This window comes from Pipistrellus kuhlii, unplaced genomic scaffold (assembly GCF_014108245.1).
Source record: "Pipistrellus kuhlii isolate mPipKuh1 unplaced genomic scaffold, mPipKuh1.p scaffold_m20_p_9, whole genome shotgun sequence".
Lineage (NCBI taxonomy): Eukaryota > Metazoa > Chordata > Mammalia > Chiroptera > Vespertilionidae > Pipistrellus > Pipistrellus kuhlii.
The window spans coordinates 11,052,188-11,075,193 of NW_023425595.1; the positions used below are offsets into that span (position 1 = coordinate 11,052,188).

Consider the following 23,006-nt stretch of genomic DNA (forward strand, 5'->3'; position numbering starts at 1 on the left):
TGAATGGCTGTGGTTTCCACTAGAAGAAGAGAGAAGTCACAGCAGATTTGGTAAACATATCTTCAAAAATAAGACCCAGAAACTGAAAGATTGTTAGGAGTGACGTGAGTTAGTTACATGCTGCTGTTGGGAATGCAAAATGAAATATAGATCAGCCCTGCAGCTATAATATTTAAGATTCTGTAGAAGCCATCAATACAAAGGAGAAAAAAATAAAAGCCTTTAAATAAGAGCAGCTTGCTCAAGGTCCTCTCAGTTGACTGCGCATAGGTGGTTTCAGAATAGGTATCTATTAACTCCCACTTTAGTGAACATCCAATGAGTTTACCATATGGCCACACACCTGGTGAAATGACACAGGAGAGTGGAAGAGAGACAAACTGGAGAAGGAATGAGCAGCCACTCATATTTAGGCCATTTTCTTTGCATTTTGTAATTATAACCTAAGATTAAATACATTTTATCCAACTGCTCTGGCATCCAATTCCTCTCATCTCAGGAGAGTTGTTTTTGTTTTTGTTTTTCTTCTGTGAAGCAAGAATAATAATAGTAAACCAATCTTGTAAATGGTTTTGAGGATTAAATGAGACAACACATCCAAAGCATTTAACAGTTTTATTGAGCATAAAGAAGTACACAATAATTATTAGTATTTTTATCTTACATATTCTTCTTAATAAATCTGCAAGCTAAATGTCATTATCTCATATAAGAGGAAAGTGGAAGCTCAATCCACATGTATAATGCTAGTGACTGGCAGAGGTGGGCTTTGAAACACCTGTCAAAATGGTCTGTGCTCTTCCCTTTCTCGCACTAATTTTTTTTATGTCTTCACAATTCCTTTCATTTAAAAAAGATCCAAAAATCATTCCAATAAGAATACAGGGTAATGCATTCTGGTTTCCTATTTCTGTGTTGAGTTTATAGCCATTGGCCATTACTGGGAAGCCCATAAGATCATAGAGAGTGTTGAGTTTAGGTATCACCTTTATGGGAACCGTACAGGGAAGAAATTTGAAACAGAGCCTACATTCTCTCACTTCTGCATCTCCTAAGATTCTTATGTCACCTACTATAAGGGTGACTTTGATTAAGTAAGCTAATCTCTATGAACCTTGAATGCTTCATTCATTTAATGTAATTAAAACTATTATTGTTTTTGATCACTGAGAATTCTCACCCACATAAAATAAGAGAATAAATGCACAGGTGCTCAAAAAGCTATTTATACTTTACTTTTTTAAAAAAAAAATTATGAGCCCAGGAATATTAGAATCCAACATTAGACTTATGCTAGACACTTTTCCTTCAGTTTTCCAATTTGAAATTTATTATCTGACTAGGAAGACCTCCTCTGATGCCAAAAATACAATTTACATTATATCCTTGGCTTTGGGAGAATTAAAGAGAAAGATGAAATGGCCAGTCAAACTGTTTACTCGTTAAGCTTTTTCAAGAGTTTATTAACTCCGCCAGGATCAGTCATATTCCATATCTCAGTCTTCCACTTGACAGTTGCCTAAAGCTCCTCAACTCTTTTCTATCAATCTTGGTTTTTACACCTGCCCAAGCCTTCTACCCCTCTATGCAAATTTTAATTTCTCTTTTTTTTTATTTGGTGCTTAGAATAGAATACAGTTCTCTATACAGGTCAACCCACAGAGTTGGAGATACAATTGGCTCTAATGTTCAGAGCCCTTGGATAATACCAACACATCCTATGTTAGTTTTCCTTTAGCAAAGAAATTATCCAGTTGTTTTAGACAGTAATGGAGTAAATTCAGGACTATCTTTTTACCTTACCCTGTCACTAAAATATCTGTCTACGTTCATACTTAGTTTAATCTAGTTTCAGAACTTAAATTTATCTCTACATAAATGCTCTCGTCTTAGGTTTTACTCAACATCCAACAAAGATGAGGATCATGCTGATCCTGGCCATGAACCAAAAATATACTTTACTTTTAAGTTTACTTAAAATAATTTATTCTCTTCTGAACTTGTTAAAAATCAAGTATTGGGTCGGCAGCTAAGTAATTGCGGGTTTCACACACATATGGCTTCAGTTGAATTTTTAGGTTTGCAGACGTAGTACAAATGTAAAACACATTTTGTTATTTGGTAGTTGGCTATTCAGCTGTTAATCAGTGAAGAAAGTTTTTTGATCTGTTTTGTAGTTTTCGTTTGGCGTTCGTTGAAAAATGGAAAATCAAAAGGAACATTTTCGTCATATTTTGCTTTTTTATTTCCACAAGGGAAAAACGCATTGCAAGCTCATAAAAAGTTATGTGCTGTTTATGGTGACGAAGCCTTAAAAGAACGGCAGTGTCAAAATTGGTTTGCCAAATTTCGTTCTGGTGATTTTTCACTCAAAGATGAAAAACGCTCTGGTCGTCCAGTTGAAGTTGATGACGCCCTAATCAAAGCAATAATCAATTCGGACTGTCACAGTACAACACGTGAGATTGCAGAGAAGCTTCATGTATCACATACATGCATTGAAAATCACTTAAAACAACTTGGCTATGTTCAAAAACTCGATACATGGGTTCCTCACGAACTGAAAGAATCACAGTTAACGCAACGCATTAGCAGCTGCGATTTGCTAAAGAAACGTAATGAAAATGATCCATTTTTAAAACGACTGATAACTGGCGAAGAAAAATGGGTTGTTTACAACAATATCAAGCGGAAAAGATCGTGGAGCAGGCCAGGTGAACCAACTCAAACAACATCAAAAGCTGATATTCATCAAAAGAAGGTTTTGTTATCAGTTTGGTGGGATTACAAAGGAATTGTCTACTTTGAACTCTTACCACCCAACCGAACGATCAATTCTGATGTCTACATTGAACAACTAACGAAATTAAACAATGCAGTTGAAGAAAAGCGGCCCGAATTGACAAATCGAAAAGGTGTTGTATTCCATCATGACAATGCAAGGCCACACACATCTTTGGTCACTCGGCAAAAATTAATGGAGCTTGGTTGGGATGTTTTGCCACATCTACCATATAGTCCTGACCTTGCACCATCTGATTACTTTTTGTTTCGATCTTTACAAAACTCCTTGAATGGTAAAAATTTCAATAATGATGATGATGTCAAATCGTACCTGATTCAGTTTTTTGCTAATAAAAACCAGAAGTTTTTTGAACGTGGGATTATGATGCTGCCTGAAAGATGGTAAAAGGTCATTGATCAAAATGGGCAATACATTACAGAATAAAGTTATTTAGTTCCATGAAAAAAATTGTCTTTGATTTTCTTTAAAAAATCCGCAAGTACTTAGTTGCCGACCCAATAGAATGAAGAACAGCAGATGATTTAGAAGATCTCAACTTACATTCTAATAGGCTCCCTCCCTCTTCTTTCAAGATGACAAGCAGAATTAAAGTAAAAATGAGCCAACTTTCTCGGGTTCCATCCCTTCCCTTAACATGGGAATAGGGCAGAATTATCAATGGTCGTTTGATTTTATTCTTTCTCTTCTTCCAAAAAGAAAATATGGATGGCTTCAGTTTAAAATATAATCAGTCTTCATTGGTTAGATAAAAGTTCTTTGAGAAGTTGCATCATTTCTTTCTGTGTTATTGTTCATGAAAATGCTCTGTCCCCAAAGCATGCCATATCTTGGGAATGAGGCCACTAAGGGAAAGTGCAATTAAAGTTTTGCTTCATATCCTAAGTGAGTCCAATGAGATCTGTTTTCTGATCATTTAAAGTTTGTTTCTAACTGGATGTAGACTTCCTACTACCTCAAGTTATGGGTGAGCTAAGCAAGGAAACTCTATGGAACCTGTTGCAAACTAAAGTACAGAGAGGATAGTACCCCTCTCTCTTCTGCATTAATGTCTTGAAAACAAGTGCTAAGAATAAAGAAAATGGACTTTCCTCAGATGTACCACCTACTGCATGTTGCCAAAGAAATAATTTTTCAGGATTTTGTCCACAATATGTAAAGAGTTTAACTATAATAAGCTAGAACTAAAAAAGAAAAACTTGTGATAATGTATTAATTTGTCCTTAGAATTTAGCAATTACATCTGAAATGTTAGCCTATGGCAAAAGAAAATACATTGTTTATTTCCAAGAAATATGCTTCACCTCCAAATCAAACCAGAGTCAATATGAAAATTTTAATTTTGGTTCTAGCTTGGGTAAAAAAGAAAAAAAGAAAAACACACACAAGTCTTTCAGCATGAAATACAATTCCTTACTCTAGAGTAGGGGTGTCGAACTCAATCAGAGAAGGGGCCAAAATCTAAAATCCAGCCTAAATCTCGGGCCGAATGGTTTACTGAACAGTCATAAACTGTCATTGTGATGGAAACGCAGCGGAGTGCAGTGATGACAGCTCGGTGCGGGCCACATTGCAAGGCCTGGCGGGACGGATTTGGCCCGCGGGCCTTGTGTTTGACACATGTGCTCTAGAGGTTTTGTTGGTTTGGTTTGTTTACTTTTTAATTTTTTAACAAGCTGCTGTAATATTTTTTATTAAATTAATTGCAGTGGCATTGGTTAATAAGATTATATAGATTTTAAGTGTAGAATTCTATGATATGTACATCCTCTGTATATTGGTGTGCCCACCACCCAAAGTCAAATTGCCTTTGGTCACCATACATTTGACCCCCTTTACCTTTTATTACTATAACCACTGATAACCACCAGACTATTGTCTACATCTGTATTTTTTGTTTTTCTTATTTGTTCATTTATTGCTTTCAGTTTTATATCCCACATATGAATGAAATCATATGGTTCTTAATTTTTTTTCTGTCTGACTTATTTTGCTTAGCATGAGAGTCTCAAGACCTATCCGTGTTGTCACAAATGACAATATTTCATCTTTTCTTATGGCTGAGTAGTATTCCATTGTATATATGAACCATATCTTCTCTATCCAATCATCTATCAAAGGACACTTTGGTTGTTTCCATGTTTTAGCCACAAAAAATAAGCCCACATGTATGTATATGGGCTTATTTAACAAATAATTTTTAACAAAGGAGACAAAAACAATGGAGAAAAGAAAGCCTTTCGAATAAATGGTGCTGAGAAAATTGGAAAGCCACATGCAAAAGAGTGAGGCTAGACTACTATTAGTTTCCAAATACAATAGTTAACTCAAAATAGATCAAAGAATTAAATATAATCCTGAAACAATAAATTACATAGAAGAAAACATAGGTACTAAATTTATGGACCTTGGTCTTAGAGAGGATTTTATGAATTTGACCCCAAAGGTAAGGAAAATAAAGGCAAAAATAAATGAATGGTGCTATATCAAATTAAAAAGTTTCTGCACAGCTGAAACCGGTTTGGCTCAGTGGATAGAGCGTCAGCCTGCGGACTGAAAGGTCCCGGGTTCGATTCTGGTTAAGGGCATGTATCCAGTAGGGGGGTGTACAAGAGGCAGCTGATCGATGATTCTCTCTCATCGATGTTTCTAACTCTCCTTCCCTCTCTCTTCCTCTCTGTAAAAAAATCAATAAAATATATATTTTTTTAAAAAAAGTTTCTGCACCACAAAAGAAGCCATCAACAATACAAAGAGGCAATAAACTGAATTGAGAAGATTATTTGCAAACAATAGCTCTGACAGATGTATATATAAAGCACTCATACAACTTAACACCAAAGAAACAAACAGTCCAATGAAAAATGGGCAGGGCGTCAGGGACTGTGTTTCCCAGTAGTTAACCCTACCAGACCTGAGACCCTGAACCTAAAAGCATCAGCCCATTAAATTTCCCATCAATGCCAAAACCGGTTTGGCTCAGTGGATAGAGTGTTGGCCTGCAGATTAAAAGGTCCCAGGTTTGATCCTGGTCAAGGGCATGTATCTTGGTTGTGGACACATCCCCAGTAGGGGGTGTGCAGGAGGCAGCTGATCAATGATTCTAGCTCCTTCCTCTCTGTAAAAAATCAATAAAATATATTTTTTTAAATAAATAACTAAATGAATTCCCCATCAATGACATATACCTGAATTGCAGGTTCCATCCCTGGCTCTAGTCAGGGTGTGTGCAAGAGGCAACCAATCAGTGAGTCTCTCTCACAATCACCTTTCTCTCACTGTCACTCTCCACCTCCTTCCCTCCCTTTCACTCTCACTAAAAATCAGTGGAAAAAAATATCCTTGGATGAAGATTAACAAAAAACAAAAAACAAAAGAAAAAAAGGAGGGGGCAGATGTGAATAGACATTTCTTTGAAGAAGACATTCAAATGGCCAACAGATATATAAGATGCTCAACTTCACTAGCTATTGAAGAATGCTCATCAAAACTTTGATGAGACACCACCTGTCAGAATGGCTATTATCAACTAGACAAGTAATAACAAGTATAAGAAAGGTTGTGGAGAAACCTCTCATTCACTCCTGGCCTGAATGTAAATTGGTACAACCAGTATAGAGGCTTATTTAAAAAATCCTATTTGGGGTTTCTACCTGACAGTTTGGAAATATTTATTCACAAAGATATGTGCTGTAATAATTTAAAGCAAATTTTTATATAAAAGCTTGAGTTTCTATAACTTTCTCTTGATTCAATATGAAAGAACTTTTTACTGAGGTGTAATGGACATATAACATTATATTAGTTTCAGGTGTACAACAAAATAATTCCATATTTGTATATATTGCAAAATGGTTACCACAATAAGTCTAATTAACATCTATCCTTATGCATAATTACAAAATATTTTTCTTATGATAAGGACTTTTAAGATTTACTCAGCTACTTTAAGATATGCAATACAATATTATTAACTGTAGTCATTTATTTCACCCCTTAAAACTCTTTAGATGCTGTACTTTAGTTATTTATTCTTTATTATTAATATTGTTAAGAGGACTGGAAGTTGTTTGATTTTTCCCATTTTTTTTGAGTAGTGTGTTATGATTACCTTCATACTTAAAGATTATTTTATTCGGTAAAAAAGAAGGACTTTCTACCATTTGCAACAACATGAATGGAACTGGAGAGCATTATGCTAAATGAAATCAGTCAGTCAGAGAAAGATAAATATCACATGATCTCACTCATCTATGGGAAATAATGAACAACATAAACTGATGAACAAAAACATACCCAGAGACAGGAAAGCATTGATCAGACTGTCACACCTCAGAAGGAAGGTAGGGGAGGGTGGGGATAAGAGGGAGAGATCAACCAAAGGACTTGTATGCATGCATATAAAAGCCTAAGCAATGGACACAGACAACAGGGGGGTTAGGGCATAAGTGGGGGAGGGAGGGAGATAATGGGGGAGATGAGGACAAATATGTAATACCTTAATCAATAAAGAAATTAAAATGCAAAAAAGAGATTATTTTATTAACCTTACAAATGAAAATTTTCCTCTAGGGTCTGGGGACTTCTTTTTATCTATTTTTGTCTAAAACATAGTGAAAGTTTTAAATCTAAACATTTGAGGTTTTGTTACTGTTAAAAAATATTTTATAGCTTTGATAATCCCTCTGTTTTGATTGCTTTGACTTATCCCAGAAGGAAGTAAGGAAAGAAATGAAAGTGTGGTTTAGTGAATATAGCTGTTTAAAATGTGCATTCAATTTAATTATGTAATCCCTCTTGGATGCGGAGGGGTAGGCACTCAGCTCTCTCTGGATTCTGCAGTAGTCCATATTAGTTACCTTTATACATAGTGTCAGGTGCTGATACAGGGGAGAAACCCAGGCATCAGAGAAAGACAGTATCACATGATCTCACTTATATCTGGAATCTAATGAACAAAATAAACTGATGAACAAAATAGATATAAAGAAGCATGAAACAGACTGACAAATCTCAGAGGGAATGTGAGAGGGGAGAGATTAACCAAAGAATTTATATGCATATATGCATAACCCATGGACACAGACAATAGTGCCCTGAAGGCCTGGGAGGGGAGCACAGGAGTGGGGTGGAAGGGGTCAATGTGGGAAACAGGGGAACACCTATAATACTTTCAATAATAAAGATACATTTTAAATGAAAAATGTAGAAATAACAATAATTTTAATTACATAATTTTATTTATTTTTAAAGTAGCAAACAACAAAATAAATAAAATTATGTAATTAAATACAGCTAATGTTACATCTTTTTATTATCATTATGAAAGTCTTTTTATTTATTATTATGATAATAGGAGGACTTAAAAGTATTGGATGGAGTAAAGATCTCTGAATTATGTGTTTCTAGAACAGGTGTGCAATAATAAATTTTTTTACATATCATGGGAAAATCATTCCTCACCCTTTATACATTAGTTTTACAATTTGAAAGGTAAGAATTTTAGATTATATCAGAAACTTTAAATTTTTATGTGCCATGCACTTTAAAAATCCTGATGAAAGATCTAGTTCTTTCCTGTGGAACAAATATTTGTAAATGTGTGGCCCAAACACACAAAATTTGTGTATGATTTCACAGCCCTCAAAATTAATAATTAGACTTTGAAAGCTATTTTTTCAAGCCTACTGTCTTTATAATGCTTTCAGTTATTAAGGTAAATGTTCATTGTGATTGAGAAGCTGATGCTGCTATCTAGTGGCAAAGCTTAAAATCATTTTTAGGAACTATTACAGTGTTTTTTCACTAGGGTTGCTGCCTAGCCTTTATTTGAACACATTCTATATTTTCTGAAACCATATTAACAGGTGATGACTAAAGAGTAAAATGAGGAGAAAATACGTTTCATGAAGAATGTGAAGGTGTGTATGTCACAGATACTGAAAGCACATATTATAAAATGTACTTTGGCCCTCATGTTCTAAAATAATGTTAACTGACACAAGGCATGGTGAAATAAACAAAACAGACCAAAAAAAGTTTAGAGCATTAGAGATTATTTACAAACTTCAAAGTCAGTGAACTAATATGAAATGTCTTTTAAGGAAGAACTTCAAAGAGAAGATAGAGTGTAGATCTTAGAGAGTTTTATAATTGTAAAAGAATATGGCCCATATCTTCATTTCCTAGATTTGTTGGAATGTTCAAGGGGGAAAAAACCACAGAGCTATGGTTGAAAGAATATTCTGCCTGAAAAAGTTAAACTGTGAGACAAATTATGAGGTCCTGGACAACTGTTGACTCTTTGTGGCTGTCCAGGTCATCTTCCATGAAAAGGAATTTGTGCCCTATGTATGACACAAAAATTAATATTTAAAGTAATTATGTATTTTTATTAAATATTTATAACCCATTCTTCACTTAACATGCACTATGTATGTAATTCTAGTAGCAAAATACCAATTAGTTATAACTATGAGCAGAGATTATCTATCTATTCTAATAAAAGGGTAATATGCTAATTAGACTGAGATATCTTCTTGATATCCTTTCGGACAAAGCCATGATGGTGGGGCCAAGGGAAATGTGGTTAGGGGTGATCAGACCAGCAGAGGATGGAAGTTGGGGACAAGTAGGCTGGCAGGGGTGCAGTTGGAGGCAATCAGGCTGGCAGAGTGGGGCCATTGGGGGTGAGCAGGCCTGCAGAGGGGAAGCTGGGGGTGAGAAGGTCAGTAGAGGAGCAATTGAGGGTGAGGCAAGCCAGCAGGTAGAGTGGTTAGGGGCGATCAGACAGGCAGGCAGGTGAGCATTCACAAGCCAGTGGTCCCAGATTGTGAGAAGGATGTCCGACTGCCAGTTTAGGCCTGATCCCTGTGGGCAGTCGGACATCCCCAGATGAGTCCCAGATTGGAGAGGGTGCAGGCCGGGCTGAAGGACACTCCTCATGCACGAATTTTGTGCATTAGGCCACAGGTATATATAAAAGCCTAGACTAGTCAGCCAAACGACTGGTCACTATGACACACATTGACCACCAGGGGGAAGACACTCAACATAGGTGCTGCCCCCTGGTGGTTAGTGTGCTCCCACAGTGGGAGTGCTACTCAGCTGACCAAGATGAATGGGCCAGGATGAGCTGAGTGGCTCCTCAGATCCCTGCAGACCACGCCTAGGGACCCGAGGGGTACACGAACCTAGTAGGGGATATAAAAGGTCTTTGTAAAATGTCTACTCCAAACACAGAGGCAGTATTAGAGAATTCAATCATCACACACTTCCTGAATAATTCACTTTTTCATTATTATTATTATTATTATTAATATATAATTGACATGTAGCATTGTATTAATCCACAGCATACAACATAATGATTTTATATATGTATATATTGTGAAATGGTTGCCAAAACACATGTAGTTAACATCTGTTACCTCACATAGTTACAATTTTTTTCTTGTGATGAGAAATGTTAAGATCTAATCTCTTAGCAACTTATGAATATGCAATACAGTACTGTTAAATATAGTCACCAAGTTGTACATTATTACATCCCCAGAGCTTATGTATCATGTAGTGGAAGTCTTTACCTTTTGGCATAATACACTTTTTAAGTTTATGTTTAAAAGTCAAGGTCAAGTTTACAGACAATTGATGGATCTCAACAACTTGTAAAGCAAAACGGAAGTATTATTAAGTCACTGGTTATGATTATAGCATTAAGAATTTAACAAAGAACTTCTTTTCTACTCACAAAACTTGAGAATAGTTTTAAATTTTTGGAGTTCAATAATCCTCAATTTAAAGCTCTCCTATTCATTCCTGCTGAATGAGAAATCAAATTGAAAAAATATATATAACCTAAAGACATTAGATGACTAGTTAATTACACAGAATAATACAGAGTGAGTCTCAACACAAAAGTAGGACTCCCAACACCAAGACCATGTTTTTCCTTATTTCATGTAGATTAGTTGTCAATCTGTAGGACAAATGGTTTTGTAGTTTATCTGCTCATCAGAAATTTCTTCCTTTCAAACGTCCTTCTGAATGAATCCTTGACTTCCTTGTTTCTCAGGCTGTAGATGAGTGGATTTAACATGGGAATCATAGCTGTATAAAACACAGACACCACTTTATTGATGTCCAGGGAGAGGCCAGAACTCGGACATACATAGATAAAGAAGAGTGTCCCATACAGGATGGAGACAGCTGTCAGGTGAGAAGAGCAAGTGGAGAAAGCTTTGAACCTCCCATCAGCAGAGCGGATCTTCAGGATAGTGATGATGATGTATATGTAGGAGACCAAGATGATCATGCCACTGAGTACTCCTAGGGCTCCAGCCAAGATGAAAAGCAAGAATTTATTGACCTGCGTGTCTGCACATGCCAAAGAAAGAATCGGGAGGAGATCACAGAAGAAGTGATTGATGGTTTTTGGACCACAATAAGGTAGGCGAAAGGCCAATGTGGTATGGGTCATGGCACTTATAAGACCCATGGTATATGGCCCTATCACCAGCTGCACACAGACCTGCTGGGACATAATGAGTGTATACAACAAGGGTTTACAAATAGCCACGTATCGATCATATGCCATGGAAGCCAGGAGGAAACACTCAGTCACTAAAAACTGACAAAAAAACCATAACTGGGCAGCACAACCAAAGAAAGAGATTACTTTTGTCTCCGCAAAGATGTCAGTCAACATCTTGGGACTAATGATAGAAGAGGAGCACACGTCCACAAAGGATAAGTGGCTGAGAAAAAAGTACATAGGGGTGTGGAGTCGGGAGTCTATCCAAATGAGTGTGATCATCCCCAAGTTTCCCAGAAAAGTGACAAGATAAACCAAGAGAAATATCACAAAGAGTACAACCTGGTGCTGGAAATGATTGGTTAAGCCCATGAAAAAAAACTCGATCACCAAAGTCTGATTTTCATCATCCATTTCTCTGACTTAATCTGGAATAAAGAAATAGAAATTTTTTTCTTTACAATCATTTGGTAATTGAGGACTTCTCATTTTTTAATCTGAATTTAACTTCTATTTTTCTACATTTCATAAATTACATTGACAAATAATACTCATGTTCTACCCTAGTGTTTGTCATACCTTCCAACTATTTGTGTGATACTAAGTCACTGAATTTCACAGGACTCCTCAGTTTTCTTCTTGATCAAAACAGGATTTTGGAAGAGAATTATAAAATTTTAGACCTAGAAGTGATCTTTGGAGATTATCTAAGATAAACTTAGATAACCTCTAAATGTATGAGGTTATATTTCTAAAAATCCCTGACTTTGAACCAAGGTTATCTTAAAAATATTTCATAGGAAAAAAGTATTGTGTGACTTTGATTAATTAAGACTAATACTCTCACAGGTGTTAGGAATATAGCTTCCTCATCAATTTGTTTAGATTCTAGAAAAATTATCAGTTGTGTTGTCAAAAACATAATTTCTAGTGTCTAAAAATGGAACACAAAAAAAAGTTGGCTTTGGAAAATGATAAAAGTTATCAACCATATCTCCCTGTGATGCTTTTCATTATATATATAAATTGTAGAAATGGAAAACAGATTATTTGTTGCCTTGGGATTAGGAATGGTGGGAAAGAGGGTAGTGGTGTGACTATAACAGAGTAGCACAAGGGAGATCTCTGTGGAGATGAAATTATATCTTGAATGTGGTGGTGATATTACAACTCTACACACATAATAAAATTATATAGAGCTATAAACATATATCATATTGATGTCAATTTCTTATTTTCATGTTGTACAATTGTTGGGGAAAACTGAGTGAAGAGTACAAGGGACCCAGAAATTTGTATTTATTAAAAATAAAAATAAAATTGTGAGAAAAAATAGATGTGATGTGAAAAAAGAGAAACTGACAATAGTACAAAAAAGGAAAATTGAGGAATGGAGGCATACATTTTGGACCTTGAAATAACTAACTATTCCAACAGCATAATCACACAAAATATGAGCAGGGTGTTCAGCAGCAGAACTATTGACAGAAATCTAACAATATTATCTTCCAAGAAAGCTTGAAATGACTTTGGTTAACAAAAAAAAAATTAATTAAATAAAAATTTGCTGACCTGCTGTGGTCTCAGGCAATGGAGCTTAGAAAGAAACAGCTTCGATGGGGTAAAGTGTATTGTCAGAAACTATACTTTAATAGTGAAATGTTTCAAGAATTCAAAATTTTCTAAACATCAAAACTTTATATTTTATTCATGACTCATGGAAGATAGAAGCAAAACATTTTGAGTGTCACAATAAATTTAGGTTATTAAAAACATAATGAGGATGAAACTAGAGTATACTCATCCATGGTCTCAATCAACTCAAACTATTGTGTGAAACCAATCATTTCTGGCTGTCAAAATGTATACTGCTTTATTTTTCCTAATCTTACCCAATCCAAAGAGTCTAATATTTTTTTTAAAAATCATGATTATAGGTATGCATGTGACTCTGGAAATGAGCAGCAGAGAATTCAAGTCAGCTGATTGATAGGTTTATTTCCTACTTATAATAACCAATCTTGGTGAAAAAAATTAAGACCCAGATAAGTCAAATATTTTTAATAATAACATTCAATGAGCCCATAAATCTTGCAACACATTTTAGTATGTTTATGTCAAAGGCAAAATTCAACCAAAATATACATTCAAGTAAAGTCATTTAAATCAAATGACACAGACTAACTATTCTATTTATACTAACATTTCCTTCTTGGTAGGCTCAGAGATTATGTTTTCTTGGGCTTCTAAATTTATTTTTCATATTTAGCCTCCTAAAGACAATATAGGAAATCACTTCACTCACCTGTCTGAAGAAACATGCCCTGGACTTTGCCTGCTTTTGTCAAAGTGAATGACAAAATTAATATTTTATGATATTAAAATGAATTACCCTGCAAATGTAGACTTGTCATTCTTCTCAGTTTCTTCAGGTGTCTAGGAAGATAAACAATACAATAATACCATCTTGAAACCTGGGCCTTCCAACAGCACTTTAAAAAAGTGTTCATTGACTCCATTCTGAACATACAACAGGGTTTTTCTAAAGGACTGTATGTGAATTGGAGCTAAGTCCCTCAAGGAGCTGGAAGCTCAAGGGATCAATCTTAGAGAGAAAATCTTAAAGTATTTAATGAGAAAATAATTTGGGGACTTTGAGTCAAGTGTAATTGCACAAAACAAAACTGTATCCTCCTTTGAGACCACCCCCACACATACACACATACATACACATACTTTGAAATTCCAGTGTTGAGCCTTTAGTTGCTGCATAATGAGCAATGTGTAGATTTGAGAATCTAAAACAGAGCTCTGCAGCCCAGCCAGGTGTGGTTCAGCAGTTGAGCATCAACCCAGAAACCAAGATCACTGGTTCAATTACCAGTCGGGGCACATTCCCTGGTTGTGGGCTTTTTCCCTAGTGAGGGACATGGAGGAGGCAGCTAACCAATGATTCCCTCTCATCATTGATGTTTCCATCTCTCTCTCCCTCTCCCTTCCTCTCTGCAATCATTACAAATATATTTTTTAAAATAAAATAAAGTCCTGCTCCAAAGAGGAAGGATCAAAGAATTAAATATAATAATTTATATTTATTATATAAATTATTATATTTAATAATATAATTATAGGTAACTGGGTACACAAAAGTACTGAATACCCTCTGACTGGCTCATAAGCTACTGGAAAGGTTGAATCATTATAACCAGGGGGGTTGTAAATAGGGTCTGGGACAAGATGAATCTCAAATGGAAATTAAGATAAATTTAAATAAAAATAAGGTCGACTAGAAAAATAAGGGTGTCTATGAAGCAATGGAGAGCTCTAAATTCAGACAAATTCTTTGAGAGACAAAATAATCCACATTGGCTGCCTCCAAATTTCAAATAGAAAAGGGGAAAAATAACTTGGGCTCAAATTTCATAAGTATTTTAATATTATACAAAGAAGTTTTTATTTATTTCTGTAAACAAGAATGACTCAAAGTATTTTAGAAAGCAGATGACATCTATTCATATAAATGTTGCCACAGGACATTAATCTTACCACTGGAGATGCTTATTTTTCAAGGTGCTATGAGAGCACTAACTCATTTGAAATCTCATATGAGCCCAATAAGTGGATTAATAAAAAAGAACCAGATTCTCCAACCTCTGAGCACAGTCACCTTTCTAATCTTGGAAAAAGTAAAGCAGAATTCTATGATTATCTCCAGAGAGTTCCCTCCAAAACAAAGCATAAACATCTAACATTCTTTTTATAATTAGCTGCACAACATTGCATGAAAGAATGTGTGTTTCTCCTAATAATGTAGGTTCAGGTTGTTTCCTTCTATTTACTCTACAAAATATGCTGATATTAATATTTTCATGGTATAGATTGTCAAATTTAAGGCAGATAAGTCAAAGATAATGTGCATTTTAATATAAATCATCAAATTACAAATTGTGTTATAGAAATGTAGCTAGTTACACCTAGTTACACTAGATATGAATAAAATTGTAGTTTATATCCAAATGGTAACCTTACTAAGTCTTGAATGTAATCATATTCATGTTTGCCAATCTAACAGATGGGGAGAGGGAGAGAACAGCATTGCCTTATCATTTTTATTTCATTTACTCAAGCAATTGTGAAGTTGAGTTATATAACATTTTAATATATAATATAATTACATATTATATATTAATATATAATACATTTAATATATAATATAACTATATATTATATATTAAACTTAAAACCATTTGTATTTCCAATTGTATCAAATAACCATTCATTTCTTGGTTTATTTCTCAACTGTATTTCATTTTACTATTGTGTTTCATATATATACTGGAGTCCCAGTGCACAAAATTTGTGCACTTATGGCGAAGGGCCTCAGCCCAGCTTGTGCCCTCTCACAGTCTGGGAGCCTTCAGGGGAAGTCTGACTGCTGTAATGGTGGGAGAGGCTCCCACCACGGCTGCTGTGTTTGCCTGCCATGAGCCCAGCTTCTGGTTGAGCGGCACTCCATCTGTGGGAACACACTGACCACCAGGTGGCAGCTCCTGCATTGAGTGTATGCCTCCTGGTAGTCAGTGCATATCATAGCCACTGGTTGTTCCTCCATTAGGTCAATGTACATATTAGTCTTTTATTATATAGGATTCCAAACTTTCCTATTGAGACATTAACTCATTGTGAGTCACTTGTGTTACAACTGCTCTCTAACTTTCTATTGTTCAACATTTAGTAAGGTCTATGAAACATTTCTTAATGAACTTTGTTGATCTTTCCCTTATAACATTTACTTTTCTGGTCTGGAATAAAATATCTTCCCACATGTAAGAATATATAAAAGTTCTGGATTTTCTTCTGGCATAAATTACATTTTCTTTTTTATTCTGCATCATTTCACAAAGGAGAAGACTGATGTGAAAGCAATATAAATAGTACTTTAGTATACAAGTAACCTGGTAATGGGCAAAAATTTTCTAATCCTCTAAATTACCATCCATTACTGAATCGCATTATTCTATTTTTCTTTCAAACTTGCTCCAGAATACACTTTTCACCTCCTTGGTCCTCACACTATCGATGAGGGGGTTCAGCATGGGGATGACCACAGTATAAAATAGAGAAATCACTTTATTGATATCTAGGGAGGAGCCTGACTCAGGAAGAACATAGACAGAGAAAAGAGTCCCACACAAGATGCAGATGGCTATCAGGTGAGAAGAACAAGTGGAGAAAGCTTTCTGTCTCCCATTAGCAGTCCGGATTTTCAGGATGGCCGTCAGGATGAACACATAAGAGATGGTGATGATCATGCCACTGAACAACACAATAGTTCCAGCCATGATGAAAAGAACCAACCTATTGTTCTGGGTGTCGGCACATGCCAGGGAGAGAACAGGGAGAATGTCACAGAAGAAGTGGTTGACCACATTTGGACCACAGAAAGGTAAGCAAAAAGTGAAGGTCTCTTGAATAATGGCATTTAAAATCCCCATGGCATAAGGAGCTGCCACCAACTGCACACAGACCTGCTGGGACATGATGACTGGGTACAACAGAGGGTTGCAGATGGCTACAATATATACCGATCACAGACCATGGTAGCCAGGAGGAAACACTCAGTAATGGCAAATTGACCAATAAACCACATCTGTACAGCACAGCCCATGAAGGAGATGACTTTTATCGCCGGAAAGATGTCAGACAACATCTTTGGAGCATCAGAAGAAGAGCAGCTGGCATCCACAAGGGACAAGTGGCTGAGGAAAAAGTACATGGGTGTGTCGAGTCGGGAATCTGTCCAGATAAGGGCAACCATCCCCAAGTTCGCTCCCGATGTCACAAGATACACAAGCAGGAAGATCAAGAAGAGAATCATCTTCTGTGGAAAATTATCTGTTAAGCCCACAAAATGAAGTTCAGTCACTGCTGTTTGATTCTTATCATCCATTGTTGGGTAGTAATCGGGAATGAGAGGGGGGAAAAAACACCCTTTTTTATAGATCAATAATTAACAAAGGCTTTGAATTCATTAGCTGCCATTAATATCTATGTTCTTTAGATAGTATATTTAATTTTACAGCTCAATTATACTTTTTTTTTATACCAAATAGTTCAAATATGTAGAGTTATGGAGATGTGTATATAATACCCTTGCATTTGCTACTCACTTTCATCAAGTCATACTATGATATAAATAACCTGCAAAGTACAACAAGCATTCATGGAATTAGTCAAATGCCTAGGTTCCATGTATGGCTATTTTGTTAGTTATTTGTGCAACCTGGACACTCTATACTTAATGTCTATGGATTTTACTTATTTATTTAATTTATATGGATGATCTGCTATTGCCTTCCATCTCTTTAATGTCATGGTTTTAAACATTGGCATTAGTTTCCATTTCCTCTCAGTTGAGTGGAAGGGTACTGATCAGTTCTGAATTCACATGTCAGAAAAACTCTAAAAATGAATAAAATGCACAAAGCTTGCATGCATTCAACTTGACCTAGTAACTCTCCTAACTGAAATGGAAAAGTCCTACTTCACTCCTATTATCAATTACTTTTTGCTAATAAAAACTATTTGTCATTGTATGCAACACACATAGAGGGAAAGAGACCTTAATAGAGAAGAAAAGAATGTGTTAAAAATCTGACATTTCTTGCAGACTCGGAAGCAGCTACAAAGTATCAAAAGTCATGCTGGTGTTCCTGGTTTTGTTCTTTCTATTTTAATTCTGAGTGTCTCAATCCATATTCCTATACACATGAAGCCTGAAAGTCACCACGGGCATTGAAATCCCAGCACCTGCACCTCCTACTGCAGAGTTTGTGGACATCTATGGGAGGAGAGCACGTAAGACAGGAAAGATAAAAACTAATATGGTACCCTGGATTTTGGGTCTCTAGGGAGGTGCAAAGTCAGCCACTGCCTAAGGCTATCCAGCAGGAGCTACAGAAAAATCTGCAAATTCCTCTTAATTGCTCGGGTTTGGAAGTGCCCAGATGAGGCCCAGCTGTGAAGCAAGGCAGGCTGGTGCTAGTGCCTGGCCCTGGGCCTTTTATTGATAGGTTTGGGGCTCCCTGGCCCAGCTGCAGCTTGTTTGACAGAGTTTTAGCCTGAGACAGGACAGACCATTCATATGGAAAAGCCACTTGTGGGGTTGTAAATTGGGTTTGGTGGGATCTCAGGGAATCACCATGATGGAGCAAATAGAAATGGCTGCCAGTCAGCCCTGCATCAGGTAGGTCCCAGCATAGGAACAATGACCACTGTGAGCACCTCTATCTGGAAGAAAACGGCCATGAGTTCCTGCCCTGATACCAGACAGTCCAGTTTCTCTCCATATGTGTCTGGGTTCCCCAGAGCCTCTCCCAGCACTAGAGCTCAGAGGAAGTGGGAGCTTGTAAATTCAGTTTGTGGTGCCTGACTTTTAAGAGGAACAGCTGGGTCTCCAGCAGTCTGTGTCACTCAGCCCCAATCAGCACTGGTTTTTACAATCCATAGTTCTTACTGCCCATAGGGACTTCTTTCCCCAGCTCTGGAACCCTGGCCTGGGGTTCTGGTGTGGGCCTCAAACTCCTTGCTTCTCTAAGTGTCCTCTGCAGAGGCAATCTCCCTCCAGATAAAAAAAAAACAAAAAAACAAAAAACACAGCACACCTGGGTGCTGGACCAGCCCATTCTGCACCTCTGCACCTTCTACCAGTCTCAGTGTGCTCTTTTCTTTACTTCTCTTGTTATAGTACTTCCACTCAGCCAGCATTTCATTGGTTCTGGATGATGGTTGTTCTGTATTTTAGTTGTAATTTTGATGTGGTTGTGGGAGGCAGAAAGTACAGGCATTTATCTATGCCTCCATCTTGGTTCTCTTTGATTTCTAGTTCCCAGGCCATGAATTTTTATCAATTATAATTAAAATCCTTAAGATCAAAATTATAAATAGAAATGAAAAATGCCTTCAATTGGCTTATTAGTAGACTGGACATGACTGAGGAATACAATCAGTGTGCTTAAGGATATATCAATAGAAACTTCAATAAATGAAAAATATAGAGAACAAAGAGTGGAAACAAAAAGATCAGAATATCCTGTATAATAAAAGCCCAGTGAACAGTGGAATGACCAGAACGACCGGTCGACCAGATGCTGTGATGTGCACTGACCACCAGGGGACAGACACTCAACACAGGAGCTGACCCCTGGTGGTCAGTGTGCTCCTACAGTCAGAGTGCTGCCTGACTGACCAGGATGAGTGGCGCTCCCACACCCAGCCAATCCCTTCAGGCCACGCCCCCCACCAATGCATGAATCCCATGCACCAGGCCTCTAGTCTAAGCATAAAAGACAAAAGTAGACCCTGGTACTTGAGTTGTGTCTTAAAAAAAAAAATTCTGAGCCAAGACTCAAACTTGTAAGAAAAAGTTTATTCAGCAACAAAGCAAAACTATACTTGAAAGAAAGTTTCGAGTGGTGGCTCAAAATATTTCCCCATTGTGTGGGCCAGGGCTCCTTTGAAACCCTTGGATGAGGTTCACTGCTTTCTTCTTAGAGTTGACCTATTGAGGCCTGTCTGGTCTTCTCCTGACCTTGAATGAAATTCAGATAAGGCTTTTATCCAGACCTCTTGTTCTTCTCTAATGGAGGATGGAATACAGGTTTTACTACATAGCTAGCTACATGCCACCAGATAAAGGTCAGATGGAGGATCAAACCCTAGTGACTTGAAATGAAACGGTACCTTAGGAGTGAAGTCCTTATTAGCAATACTTATTTCTAGTACATGCTCTCGCATTTCTTCCCATTGCTGGGTACCCACTGCAGGACTTTGCCCTGGTGACATTCCATATTTGGCCTATTGTCCGCTCTGCTCATGCCTATCTGACTACCTACTACATAAGTACTGTGGGACAGCTGCCAATGGTGTAACAAGTGCAAAATGGAACTGTAAGAAGAAAGGGGAAAGAAAGGAAGCAAAGGAATATTTGAAACAATAATTACTGAGGAATGTTCTAACTCGCTAATTACCACCCATTACTAAATCCTATTACTGCATTTTTCTTTCAAACTTGCTCCAGAATGCACTTTTTACCTCCTTGTTCCTCACACTGTAGATTAGGGGGTTCAGCATGGGGATGACCACAGTATAAAATAGAGAAATCACTTTATTGATATCTAGGGAGGAACCTGACTCAGGAAGAACATAGACATAGAAAAGAGTCCCATACATGATGCAGATGGTTGTCAGATGAGAAGAACAAGTGGAGAAAGCTTTCTGTCTCCCATTAGCAGTCCGGATTTTCAGGATGGCCGTCAGGATGAACACATAAGAGATGGTGATGATCATGCCACTGAACAACACAATAGCTCCAGCCATGATGAAAAGAACCAATCTATTGCTCTGGGTGTCGGTACATGCCAGGGAGAGAACAGGGAGAATGTCACAGAAGAAGTGGTTGACCACATTTGGACCACAGAAAGGTAAGCAAAAAGTGAAGGTCTCTTGAATAATGGCATTTAAAATCCCCATGGCATAAGGAGCTGCCACCAACTGCACACAGACCTGCTGGGACATGATGACTGGGTACAACAGAGGGTTGCAGATGGCTATATAGCGATCACAGGCCATGGCGGCCAGGAGGAAACACTCAGTAACTTCAAATTGACCAATAAACCACATCTGTACAGCACAGCCCATAAAGGAGATGACTTTTCTCTCCAGAAAGATGTCAGACAACATCTTTGGAGCATCAGAAGAAGAGCAGCTGGCATCCACAAGGGACAAGTGGCTGAGGAAAAAGTACATGGGTGTGTGGAGTCGGGAATCTGTCCAGATAAGGGCAACCATCCCCAAGTTTCCCCCCAATGTCACAAGATACACAAAGAGAAATATTAAGAAGAGTATCATCTTGTCTGGAAAATGGTCTGTCAAGCCCACAAAATAAAATTCAATCACTGCTGTTTGATTCTTTTCCATTGTTGGGTGGCAATCTGTAATGAGAACAAAACAAAATCTTTTTTAAAAATCAATAATTTAAAAAGCCATATAGCTTTTGAATCCATTAGCTGTCAATATCTATGTTCTTCAGATAGTGTAAATATGTAATTTTACAGTTCAATTATACTTTTCTTCTTATATCAAACAGTTCGAACATGTTAAATGTTATGGCGGTGTATATATATATCACTTTTTCATTTGCTACTCACTTTTATCAAATCATAATATGCTATAAATAATGTTTTCTAAACCTAGGAGAAGTACAACAAGCATTCATATGACTATTGTGCTAGTTATCTGTGCAGTCTAGGCAATTTATATTAATGTGTATGAATTTTACCTATTTAACGTAAATGGATGAACTAGTGTTGCCTTCTAACTCTTTAATGTCATGATTTTAAACATGGACATTAGTTTTCATTTCCATTCAGTAGAGTGAAAGAATGTTGATGAGCTCAGAATCCACATTTCAGAAAAACTGTGAAAATAAATAAAACCCATAAATTCTTCATGCATTCAGCTTGATCTGGTAACTCACATAACTGAAGTAGGGAAATCCTTCTACTTCAATCCTATTATCAGTTACTTCTCCATCCTAACAACATGCTAATAAAATTCTTGATCTGTTATTTGATCTGGAATGAATTTTCTATTCCTGGCTTTTGCAATAAGATTTGGTTGTTCTTAGAGGACATAGCTGGGTGGATGGATATAGTCTTTTTTCTCTTCATATCCCAGGGCTGTATCACATACACAGAGGGATACAGACATTAATAGAGAAGAAAAATCTGAAGTAAAAATATGGAGTTTCTTGCAGATCCAGAAGTGGCAATGATCATGCTGGCCTTCCTGATGTCATTCTTTCTGGTTTAAACCTGAGCATATCAGTCCACATTCCTATATACATGAAGCCTGAGGGTCACTATGGGCATTGAAATCCATGTAGAATTTATGGTCATCTATGAGAGGAGAGAGTACATGAAGACAGGAGAGAGAGAAAATCACAGCTTGGTCTCCATGTGGAAGCTCATCGTTCCCAACTCTCCTGTAACAAAGGACAGGAGAGGGTGGCCCTTTCAGCATTTCCAAGTCCTTCTGCCTGTGAGTGTGATGGAAGCAGATGAACGAGTTGTGCTAATGCCTTTAAAGACACATTCTCATGATGCAGAAATAACTTTTCAATATCTCATCAACTGAAAAAACAACCCGAAACAGGAGCAAGACCAGGAACAGGATGACATGGCTGCTTCTTAATGATTTTTTAACCTTAAGGGATGTGGCTATGGATTTCTTTTAGTAGGAGTAGGAATGCCTAGACCCAGCTCAGTGAAAATTGTACATGGGTGTGATTTTGAGGAACTACAGGAACCTGGTATCCTGGATCTTGCTGTCTTTAAGCCAGTTGTTGTCACTTTTTTGGAGCCAATGAAGGAGCCCTGGGATATGAAGAGAAAAAAGACTATATCCATCCACCCAGCTATGTCCTCTAAGAACAACCAAATCTTATTGCAAAAGCCAGGAATAGAAAATTCATTCCATAAAATAATACTAAGTGCATATAATTGAGACAGAAGTAATCAATGCAATGAATATTGGAAAAACTTTACCAACAGCTAAATCCTAATAAACACCAGAGAACTCAGCTTCCAGAGAACTATTATAATGTGGAAA

General features: G+C 36.9%; 3 protein-coding genes and 1 pseudogene across 3 annotated transcripts; 1 reads left to right on the top strand and 3 right to left on the bottom strand.

Moving 5' to 3' along the window:
• Positions 1-10,805: 10,805 nt before the first annotated feature.
• Positions 10,806-11,750, bottom strand: LOC118712619 (olfactory receptor 1002-like). Its single transcript, XM_036426546.1, has one exon. It carries the CDS (start codon positions 11,748-11,750, stop codon positions 10,806-10,808), a length of 945 nt encoding a protein of 314 aa, XP_036282439.1.
• A 4,574-nt stretch (positions 11,751-16,324) lies between these two features.
• On the bottom strand, positions 16,325-17,286 carry LOC118713121 (olfactory receptor 5G3-like). The gene is given in 2 exon segments (XM_036427508.2): positions 16,325-16,912; positions 16,915-17,286. Coding segments are annotated over 2 exon segments (936 nt in total). The 3' UTR covers positions 16,325-16,348.
• Positions 17,287-20,384: 3,098 nt separating this feature from the next.
• LOC118713124 (olfactory receptor 5G3-like) lies at positions 20,385-21,314 on the bottom strand. The gene has a single exon (XM_036427510.1). It carries the CDS (start codon positions 21,312-21,314, stop codon positions 20,385-20,387), a length of 930 nt encoding a protein of 309 aa, XP_036283403.1.
• Positions 21,315-22,674: 1,360 nt separating this feature from the next.
• LOC118713125 lies at positions 22,675-22,994 on the top strand (annotated as a pseudogene).
• The last annotated feature ends 12 nt before the right edge of the window (positions 22,995-23,006 follow it).